The following is a 12,112-nucleotide window of genomic DNA, read 5'->3' on the forward strand; positions in this document are numbered from 1 at the left end:
GCATGAGAGAATAACAAAAAGGAGAAAAACATGGAAAAATTAAAGAAATGAGGGTGAGAAAAAGGGAAGAAATCCATCTAAAAAAAACAGCTGCAGTCACAGGCCATAAATAAGCGTGTTCAGAGGACTGAACAATCTGACACTGTACTTGCACACATACACACTTAAATTCACACTGAAAACATCCTTTCAACAGCATCTCATTAGCTGGTTACAAGGTCAAAGGTAATGCACGACTGGGTTGAAACACATTCAGCACAAAGCCATTGTTTAGTTATTAAGACCTGGTACAATTTACAACTCCAATAGAAAAAAAGTTGGGACTGTATGGAAAATGGAAGTAATCAGCCTTGATGTGAGGTATGTAGATTTACAAGGGATATGAGGTTGACCACAGAAGACATGAAATATGTCAAAGGGCATTCAATATTATTGGTTTCTTTTGGAATTCACCTTTTCCACAACTCACGTTTTTCTAGTTGGAGTCCCAATATCCAGTTCAGTTACATCATAAAACACAGACTTAGAATGAAATCTTGTATTCTTTATTACTGTATTGGCAACATTTTCCCTTTATCACTAGACATGTTTCCATCAAATGTCAGCAAATTTAAAACACAAGAAAACATGACTCGTGTGCATTTCCATAACCTAGTTTGGAGAGAATAAATAAAGATGCATCATATGGTCAGAAAGTCATGATATAAGCTACATTACACATAACTGAAATAAGCATAGAAGAAGAAGCACCGGAGTATTCTGGTCCGTTTTCCATCTAAAATAATTTATGATGTACTGTGTTCTTTGCGTTTGACACCTTTCATGAACATGTGCAAACAGCAGATCAGTCATGTGACTTGTGTGTATAGAGGGTATGTACGTGATGTCACCGCTAGCGGAAGTCACCACGGTTACGCCCACTGAGTGGCAGAAAGAGGGAGATGAGTGGCAGCGTTGGCTTCAATACTGTCTAAACTGAAGAACAATATTCAGTAAAGAATGGGGAAAAGCTGTTGTGCCATTGATTGTGTGAGCAGGTTCGAAAAGCAGTCGGAGCTATCGTTTTACAGGCACCGAAAGCCAAAGAAAAGAGAAGTAGACGCATCCAATAATCCAAGAAACCAAACCTGGATTTGTGGATCCTGTTTTGTGCCAGGTAACATAATGTTAATTTATGCTGTATTTTTGGGTAAAGTCATACCTTAAATTATGTATTGTTTTGGCTAACGTTACTTCATAGTAAAGCTCTTGGTTTCATGATCAGATCTTTCATGGTTTTTGTCTTCATTTTGTGATTTTGAACCTTGTGCTCTACACATGATTTATAAACTAACTTAAACTGAGGCTAACCCAGTTTTACAAATACAGGGGTGATCCAGCACAAAGCTACGATGGTGTATTAGGGCCACATAAGAAAATGAAAACACTGGTCACTACGAGTATAGTCATAAAATATCAATATAAAACCCACAATTTTATGATAATAAAGTCAAATGCAAAAAGAATCACAATGTTATGAGAATAAATTCGTAGTTATAAAAAAAAAAAAAATCATAATTTAACAAACATGTCATTCATTTATGAGAGTAAAGTCATCCTATTCCAGCAATAAAGCCATAATATTATGAGAATAATATCATAATTTAAAAACAGGTGGGAAAAATATCATAATTTACAAGAATAAAGTCGTATCCTGCTCGTACAAAGCAGTTGTAGCTATGTTGTATAAAGTGCTTGCTATTAATTAGACATAAATATCCTCAGTACCAATATATCATGCATATATTCACTGAGGTCAGTACACTGTCTACTGTAAATGGACTTTGGATCAGTTGGTTCTGGGCCGTAGTTTTGGACCCTGGTTGTCAGTAATGATGAAACCATGTATATTTGTTTCAGTTAAAATAGCGATGATCCCCTACACCCTGGATGTCAGGATATGCAATTTCAGTTCACATGTCAATGTTCGTGGACCACTTGTTCTTTGGTAGCTCATACGGATCCATGTCGAGTCCATTGTCCTTAATTTAATTTCCTATTTCACATTTTCCCGGTCTTGCTGTATTTACTGCTATACTCTGTCATGTTGAGCAGGTTGGTTTTTGCCACTCAGTCTGACTTACAGGGGCGTGGCCCGGGGGGTGTATGTGCATACCCTCTATACACCACCAGAACAAATTAAAAAAGGCACAAAAAAAATTTAAAGAAAGTAAAGGTGTTTGTGAGATTTAATTTTTTCAAATTTTCCTCATTTTCACAAAACTTTGAAAGCCTTTTTTGAGAGAATTTGCATTTATCGCGACAGTGCCATTGAGGGGTTATTATCTGCAGTGGAAAACTAACCACATACCAAAGGTAATTAGAGAGTACACTCAAGCTGACACCATGCATACGGGGAGTTAAAGGAGGACAAAATGATACGACAGGATGGAAAAAAGAAATAATCAAGTATGAATATGAGACCAGCCGTGACTCACTGATAACCTGTGGAATAGCAGTTAACATATACCGTACTTTCCGGACTATAAGCCACTACTTTTTTCTCGTTTTGAACCCTGCAGCTTATACAGCGATGCAGATCAAGTATAGATTTATATGGGCTAACAGCCACCAGGGGGCGCTCTAGCAGGAAGCACAAAAGTGAGACAGACAGGTGGAAGAGGTGATGTGAAAAGGAGAAGTTTTAAGCTTAACTTTTAACAGTCATTTTGCGTGTCACCCACAAACCCTCATCATGGAAAACACACGAAGAAATGTATATTTTGCAGCTTTTAAGTTAAAAGCAATCAATGTGTCTGTCTAAGAAGGAAATAGAGCTGCTGCACGCAAGTGCCATTGAGCAACAACAGAGGAGAGATGTAGAAGGTGTGTGACGGAGCCTTTGAACTCCAACACTGAAGAAGACGACTGCAGTGGTTTCAATGTGCAGAAGAAAGATGAAGATAGAGATCAATGACTTTTCCGGGTTTTTGAACCAGCCTGTTCCTGACGTTTTACTGCCATGTTACAGGTACGGTTTGGAAAAAAGCAGTTAAAGTATGGAAATAAATATTTAAATAATCTTTCTGTTTACCATCTTTCTATGTAAATATCTCATGTCACAATGTGGACACCTGCGGATTATAGTCCGGTGCGACTCAAAATCAGGTGCGGCTTATATTCTGGTGCGCCTTATAGCCCGGAAAGTACGGAAATTAAATGGAGCAAAGAAACACATAGAGGAGACCGAATGAAGGAAAACATCATAATCATGCTGACTGTAAGGTGCAACTGCGATAGCTTGAAAAGGGGGAGCAACTATATAAATGACTATACATTACAAAAGTATATGCACTACATATGGCTAAATAAAAGTATGGAATTACCCTGTCAATCACAGGCCATTCATAAGGAAAAAACACGCTCATTCAGATGGTTTTTAAAACTAACATGGGCTACATATTTCTTATTCATATTGAAGGGAGAAAGAAAAGTACACATGAAGTGTAAAGAGCAACTGCACGTCATTTTGTCTTACAGTGACATGTGTTCATCTTTGAGAGTTGTTTTTGTGTCTTTTCCTCAGAGACACTGGGTCAGAGGCTACGAGGCCATAGCATTCAACTGCTGCTCCAAACTAAACAGACATTCACACTGAGGCTCTGGCATCATTTTACTGGAACACTATTGTTTTTGATAACATTTTTTCCTCACAGTTATTATAATCATTACTATTATTCTGACCTGGTACTGGGGCTAAAGGGGACATGATACAAAGGTCAACTATTCTAGCATGAAAATAAAATCCAACACTTTTCCTCAAGTGACATCATTTGATACATGACATTAGGGCTGCACGATTAATCAATATTAAATCAAAATCGGATTTTTTTATTAGGGCAATTTTAAAAAAAGGGAAATTGTAAAATCAAATTCATTTCTCTCATGTCTCCAGGCTGTGTGCTTCCGAGCTGCGCACCTCCAGGCTACTGTAGACTCCTCCTAAATTTGAGAGTGGTCTTTCACAGAAGTCCGTGTAATGACCACAGACCTTAAATCTGTGATGGGCTGGCAGTAGTGATACCAATGGAAGCCATGGTCCACGCACAGATCCCCAAATTCAAACATAACTGCATGAGGATCACTCATCTTATATTGTTCATGCACGGATCTGTAACGTATGGTCTTCTTCCGATCAGGGTTCGGGTTGCGGGGTCAGCAGCCTCAGCAAAGTAGCCCAGACAGCTAGTGATGTCCCACTTTGGATTTTTTTGCTTCCGATCCAATTTCTTTTAGGATTAGTTTTGCCAATACCGATTCAATATCAATCTGATACAGACTTCTTACAATGAAATTTTCTTTTAATTTTGAAGTCATTATTTATAGGTTATTATGCTATTATTTTACTTGAGATCACAATTGGGCTGAATGTGAAACCTGAACTAAAACAAGTATGACACCTTTGACTTTTAATGACTTAAGTATAATTTTTGCACTTTCCAAATTCATACTGTGGTCCAACTTAGAACCTTTGGCAGGCCGGTTTTGGCCCACGGGCTCTATGTTTGCTCCTGTAGCGCAACTATGGACAGATCCGTCCAGGTATTATATGGGGGTGCGTTCCATGCTGTGTGTTACTGATGTGTGGATCAATGGGTTACTCACGGGTCAGGTTGGGGCAAGTCAAAAGAATGTCAGTTTATTTGCGAGGTGGGTTGGGTCGGGTCAAATAATTCCACAAAAGCCCCAAGGGTTGAAAAAAACCTGACTCGCACATCACTACCGGACCTGAAAGTGAAACTCATAGAAGCTTTACCTATGCTAACCCTAACCCTTATATATACAGTCAAAAAAATTATTAGACCATCAAAAACAATGGCTATGCAATTAAGAAAAGAAAAGAAAACATAGAATGCCAAAAAAGCACTGTTTTTGGCAGTACAATGCTGTAACTATTGATGTAAGAACTTAAGTGATTTTGGTTATTATCAAGAAAACCATGGAAAATGGCTAGATATCAGCTCTTAAATTAAACTCTTATGCGCTATTTTTGTTATCATTATGTGTCAAAAAAATGTACCTTTAATGGTACCAGGCATTAAAATGATCACGAAATTAAAGAATACAAGGGTGGTGTAATAACTTTTTCCGCAACTGTTGAGTAGTGCAGACTTCAACTGCACAACTGCAACACATGCCACCAATTAAACAGAAATATCCTGCTGTCAACACAAACAGTAATGGCTTTACAAACCATGTGGGTAGAGTTCAGTTAAGGATCTACTGGACTGAACACACAGAAAAGAAAACGGACCAAAAAAGGTTGAAAGATTATTAAAAAAAAAAAAAAAATTAAAAATTAAAAAAAAAAAAAAAAAGATAAAATAAACTACGTAGCTTACGTAGAATACATAGAATATGTCAAATACATAAAACTGGGGTAATATTATCTAATACTGGTTTGGGTAAAAGGGATATCAGAAATATCGTAATTCCCGAGGTTAGATCACTTGGGATTTTTCATTTTCTGTCTGAATTATGCACACTGCAATGCAAATTAAACAGTCTGTATATACAATAACAAGCTAATATATTTTAAATACATCTTCACAACACTAATTAGAGAAGAAGAAAGGAAGCAGGAGAAAAGTTAGAGAGAAGGAAGGAAGAAAGGAGGAAGGAGGGAAAGGAAGGAACATAATGACGGAAAGAAAGGAAAAGAGGCGGCAAAGACTGAACAGAAAGGGAGAGAAGACGAAAGAGATGATGGAAGGAATATGGACTGAGAATGGGAAGGAAGGCAGGAAGAAAGTAAGGAAAGTGGGAAATAAGTGAAAATGGAGTGAATGTGTGTATGTGGTGAACAATAGGAGAGACAAAAATTTTGAATAATTAATCACTTTGTCCCCAGAGAACACAATCTGCCTATCGGGTCCTCTTAAACACAGCACCGAAGTGTCTAATTGCTGATCTTTGCTTTTCTGTGCACACTCTGCTTACAGAGGCATTTGTGTGAACCAAACTGAAGTTACAGCACTTATTTGGAGCCAGAGATGGATGAGTCACACATGTTTACACACAGAAGCTCCAGAGCCATTATTTTATCGGGCCACTGCATTCCCTCAAAAAGATAAAGGAGTTTAAAGGCCATTATTAAAACTAGAGTTTGCAAGTGAAAGACAACTGATCAATCAGTCAATGTCATCAATTACCTTGTCTGTTGTATGTCATGGAGGTGTGGAAATCTCTCAATTCTAAGATGCATTGTGATGCAGACTTCTTAATCAATGCAGAGCTCCACTGCTGCAGCGAGAATCTGCGTGGAATTCAAATAAAAAAACAGACTAACAGACATTTCTACGTCTTTGATCTCATTGAGTGGGTTTCATTTTTCCATTGGCGCTGCAGATCACCTGATTTCAGATGCTGCTGGTTCTGGGTCTCATTCTACTCTTGGTTTCAGTTGCTGCCCATTATGATTCCACTCTCTTGGTGTCAGATGCTGTTTGTTCTGGTTCTACTCCCTTGGTTTCAGATATTGCTGGTTCTGGGTCTGGTTGCACTGTCCGGATTTCAGATGCTACACGGTCTGGTTCTACTCTCCTGGTTTCAGAGACTGTGCATTCGCTTCAATAAGCTTTTACAACATCACAACATTTATTTCCATTCAGAGTTGAATGAATTTTTTCAGCAAATCAATTCCCCATCCAAACTGTAATAGGGGATAAGGGCTTAATGCATAAGTTAGTAAAGATGGGGAACCCTTGGTTGACCCATACTCTCCAAGTTTGGCAGAAGGTGATTAATTCTTGTGGAATATATAGAATGTTAAGAATGTTCAGATGGTTTGTTTACGAGTCAGACTTCACTCCAGACACAACTCTAGCTTTAAATCCTGGACGATGTATGGACTTAAAACTCTCCGGACAGAATTTCACCTCATTCTGAACAAAGCCATGTCCATGACCCCCTCTAACTCCATTTCAAAGCTCTACACTGCTCTTTCCCATGCCAATAAGAATAACACTCTTCACTTTAAAGGTAAATGGGAAAGTGAATTAGGAATTGAGATTTCTGAGGAGACGTGGGAAAATATCTGGTCCTTTCAGTGGACAACATCCAGCTGTATGGCCTGGAGAGAGCATTGTTGGAAGCATACCGTTAGATTTTTCAAGACACCATATCAAGAGAAGTATAAAGATGCACACATGACATGCTAGGGAAAACGTGGCTCAACTGTTGCCAATCACTATCATATCCTTTGGGATTGTCCTAAGAGGAAGGTTTTCTGGAGGGGTATCCAGGCTTCATTGAGCACAGTTTTTAACACACAAATACCCTTCAGTTTTAACACTCTGTACCAGGGTCATGTTTCTTTTCTGAAAAGCAAGAGAGACATAAAGGTGTTACAGTCACTCTTGGTGGCAAGTAAGAAAGCAATTACAAGGAAATAGTTAAGCCCGATTCTGCCCACCTTAGGGGATTGGATTGGAATTATTCTTGAGATATACAGGATGGAAAAATTGACTTATCAATTAAGAATCCAAATGGACAAATTTTACCAACCCCTTGATTTCTGCACACAGAACCATATATGTTGTTCAATCTTTAATTAACATGTATCAGAGTGTTTTTTAAGTGAGTGTATGAGCCCCATCTGGCTATGTTTATTCTGGGCAAACCAAATGATCCTTTGGAGGATAATATATATCCATTGTGATTACCTGAGTGCAATTACTGTGAAATTTAAGATATCGGAGAATGGTCATAACAAGGATGAACAAACTTTGTTCCACGATCTGAGGCTTTTCAATTTTGGGACTCATTTGCCTTATGGGCTGGTGAAGTGCATCTTCTGGACGCAAAACGAAAACTGGAATGACATTTGTCTTTTTTTTACCAATGTCGATCTGATGAATTTACCTGTTCATTCCAAATAAAGATGCAATTTTTTTAAAAAACATTAATTTTCTGCAAGACCTTGTACTGATGATTAAACACCCCTTGTTTGTCAATTCAGTAAATAATAATATCTGGAGATTTGCTCATACAATCTGGAAATCACCATCATCCAATCTGCTGTGCATGCAAAGTCAAAGGAACCTTACATAACAAAGTCTTACATTATAGATTTAACACCGTTTAACGCTGACAAACATTATGCAGTTGTCCTTGAGAAAGCAGAGAAGTTGCTGTTAGATCGTCTCCCATTTCACATGTATAACTTAGTAAGTCTGACAACAGCTGACTTGGACTTCAGAATGTAGAAAGGAGGCAACAAGCTTTTACAGACTTATTTAGTCACAGATTAAGTGGAGACAGTTTATTGTAATCCCATCCATCCAGGAAAAATTGATTGGTATAGCTGGATGATCATTATAAAGGAACCTTCCATATGTCTGCCACCTGTACAATTATGACATTCTGTTCTATTAAAATTAATAAGCAGCATTTAGCTGTTCCACTGTTAGCAACCAAACTAGCAGCAGAGCTTAGATTTACCTGCTTAAATTGATATAGTGATTTTATACAATCTTGAGTTCACAATTAATGTTTTTTTTTGGGCAACAATGCTAAGGACACTGCTTGCAGCCCCAGACCATCACAGATGTTGCTTTTGAACCTCTCACTAATAACAGCGTGGATGGTCTTCTTCCATCTTTTACACATAAAATGCATCTGTTCTTCCTGAAACAAGCTGGAAAATGGACTCATCTGACCACAGCAGTCGTTTCCACTGTTTTCAGCTGAGATGAGATTGTTTTTCATTTTCCTCTGGGTTTTCTTTTTGTTCAAAGCAGACTGAATGCAAATATGAAATGCTTGCCTTAACATTGATAAAGTCACTGTAAACACCACTAGTTACTGCACTCTTGACATGGTAACTGTCACATCCTTTTAAAATAAACATGATCAAGATACTGGCTCATTTTGAATCATGAACAGCTCCATCTCTGGGCTACTCTCCCACACACTTTGTGAATTTCTTCAAAGACAAAATGAAGTTACGCTGCTAGACACTATAAATAAAGGAAATGAGAAGGTGACATTGGACAGATAAAGTGTATAAATGTGACAGTGGGAGAAGAGGAAGTATGAAGTAATAGTGCCTGTAGAGAGTTGGGGAACTGTGCTCTTGTCTCTTTGGTTTGTACAGTATTGGACAAGTAGCCCACTGAGACTGGAACACTGCTGAGCAAGCAGCATGGACTTACTGGGACAATGACAGAGCAGCACATCCACACAGCACCAGGCTGATAAAACCAATATTTCATCACATATTTTATCACAAATATTTGCAAATATTTATTTATTCTCCTGCTCTATCTCACTCAGACATTTACTTCAGCTCCAGTCTGACTTCAAATATATGGCACTGAGACTATTTAAAGGAAGAAAAAAAAAAAAATTGCTTTAAATACATAAGCATTTGAAAATACAGTTTATACGAGATTAGAACTGCTAAAGTGCCGGTCAAAATTACATTGTTTTCTTCAATTCCACATGGATTCAATGAGTGAAAGCAGCAGGAGTTGTTCTCTTACCAGGAGAAACTGCCAACTGAAAATGATGCAGCTTGTCCTCATCTGGAAAACTGGCTTTGCATGTACCTGGAACAAGTGGAATGAGAAATGTATTAGTGCATTACTTCTTGTGACTAAAGGGTTGCAGCCTGTATCAGCTGGATGAACGCATTCTTCCTTTGCTTTAGTGTCAAACAATAACTTTTGTGCCTTTTAATGTAACCTTTCCTAAGTTAACGGCATATTGTCAGTGTTCATAGTGAAATGCAGAATGTGTATGCTGCACAAACTGGAGCCTTGGGAATCCCTGTAGCACCACATCCCCCCCTGCTGTTCAAAGGCGGGTACTGCAGTACATTGCACCCAGACACGGACTTCTATCTGAAGGAGAAGTCTCACCCTCAACAAACTTATGATGGAAGAGTTTCAGTAAAACCTTTGATTTGTTTCTTTTTCCTCACAGAATCTTCTTTTGTCTCACACTGTTCTCTGGACCTGTGTGCCCTATCATTTACAGCTCAGACTTTGACACAGAATTGGTTTGAGGCAGCTCGTAACTCGCAACAGGTTTCATCCATCAAACTCTCCCATACACTTTACAAGTCACTGAACCATCGAAGTTTGTCTCACACTCCACAGATTGTGTTGCACAGGAACAAGCCACCCAAAAGACAAAGCTGACTCTTTGTCTTTAACTGCCATAGATTTCAGTGTCTCCTCCGTCTTGCACTTGTGACTTTTGTCTTCCACTTGCTGCCATAAAAGGTGGAAATACATTACATCAATGTACGGCTGATGTAACAGACATGCAGTGAGGATAACTTCTACCCAAACTTCAGAACAAGTGTTTACATGCACATTGATCACACCAACATTTGGCATAACCCCACCATTTCACTTGGAGGAAAATTTTGATCCGTAGGAACATGATCACATCAGAATCTTTTGATGGTTGTGTTTAAATAAAGCATTTTTATTCTAGTCAGTCTTTCAATTCAATTATTTGTGTCCATGTAAACATGTGCATTTGTCTACAGTACATATGCTAATGTTAAGGGTGATAATAACAAGCAAATGTTCCTTTTGTCTACTCAATAGTGCTTCAGGAATTAAACAGAGGGTAGGATTCGGCCAAGGCCTCAAGGACACTCCGAGTCTAAAGCAGAAGAGAGAGCAGCCTGACTCAGTTCTAGCCAAGGCAAGGCAAATTTATTTATATAGCACCATTCATACACAAGGCAATTCAAAGTGCTTTACAGAGGCATAAAATTACATTAAAATTATAGAGAATAAAACATTAAACAAAAGGAAAAGATAAAAAACAAGGAAGGTAATTAAAACAGGAATAAGAGATAGTTAAAACAAAAGCTAAAAACAATTATACACAAAATACAACTGCTCATTAATGCAGCCACATATCACATATTCCCTCCTCTGTTTCCCTTTAAACTCTTATGCATGTCTGCCCATGAGAATGTTAATGTATCAGTGTCAAATACCCATTCCAGAGATACTGCACAAAAATCAAACAAGAAAAGCACTCGGAGAGCGCAGACCTCCGCCAAGACAGACCCCCCCCCCCCCCCCCCCCCACCCATCCATCACCACCAAATTTTTATAATTTCTTCCTTGTGCCAGTATCAACATTTCCTGAAAATTTCATGAAAATCCGTCCATGACTTTTTGAGTTATCTTGCTAACAAACACGCACACACAAAAACACACAAAGCAAAGTGATTACAACAAAGATAGAAGAAATATATTTACATATAACACTGTATGTCCTACATATAAAGATTTCATTAGAATTAGGATGAGTGATCTGACAAAATGATCATATGTCTTTGAGGTAAAGCCATCATCTGAATCACAATTTTCGCACTTTTTTAAAAAATGTAGCTGAGTCGCAAAAAAAAATTATGGTAAGCTTTTCCTCAAGTCTTCTCTGGTTTCTGGAGACTTAGGCTATTTCTCCAGTCACAGCCAAAATAAAAGTTAAAATAATCTCCTGAGCCTAGTGACATATGATATCGACATTATTAATTGATTGATTGATTTTTAAAATGGGATATTTCATATTAATGAACATTTACACATAAATACTACAGATTATAGCCATACGGCTAATTTCTATCTCAAGTCCCATTGGCAGGTAAAAAAAAAAAAAAACTTACAAATAGCATAACACCATAACTAAACTAAAACATACAGAAAAAAAAAAAAAAAGCAACACCACATAGTGCACACAGACAAAAACTGGGGGACCAAAGCAACCCACCAAGCATTAATGAATTAAGGTTTGCACATGATTATATTGCAAATATCCCACTGTTGCTATTACACATATCCCTCTACCACTATTGCACGCTGTTTTACTACACATAACCCTCTGACACTATTACACATATTGCACATTTCCCATTGTCGCTATTGCACATGATAATATTGCAAATTTCTTTTAATCACAATTGCATATTTCTAGGACTAGACGATATGAAAAAAATCATATCAGGATAATTTTTTTCATAGACGATACTGATATGTATCATGATTAGGAATGCAAATTATCGATTAATCTATTAATCATTAACTGGTTGACCTTATCGATC

At 37.8% G+C, this 12,112-nt stretch overlaps 1 protein-coding gene across 2 annotated transcripts in view; it reads right to left on the reverse strand.

Moving 5' to 3' along the window:
• Positions 1 to 12,112, reverse strand: part of ube2f (ubiquitin-conjugating enzyme E2F (putative)) — a 94,715-nt gene that overhangs the window by 64,191 nt on the left and 18,412 nt on the right. For both annotated transcript variants that reach the window (XM_030125095.1, XM_030125096.1), the window contains exon 4: positions 9,525 to 9,590. In XM_030125095.1, the coding sequence (XP_029980955.1) occupies positions 9,525 to 9,590 (66 nt within the window). The remainder of the gene's footprint in view (positions 1 to 9,524; positions 9,591 to 12,112) is intronic.

Source organism: Sphaeramia orbicularis, chromosome 21 (assembly GCF_902148855.1).
Source record: "Sphaeramia orbicularis chromosome 21, fSphaOr1.1, whole genome shotgun sequence".
In the NCBI taxonomy this organism is placed as follows: domain Eukaryota; kingdom Metazoa; phylum Chordata; class Actinopteri; order Kurtiformes; family Apogonidae; genus Sphaeramia; species Sphaeramia orbicularis.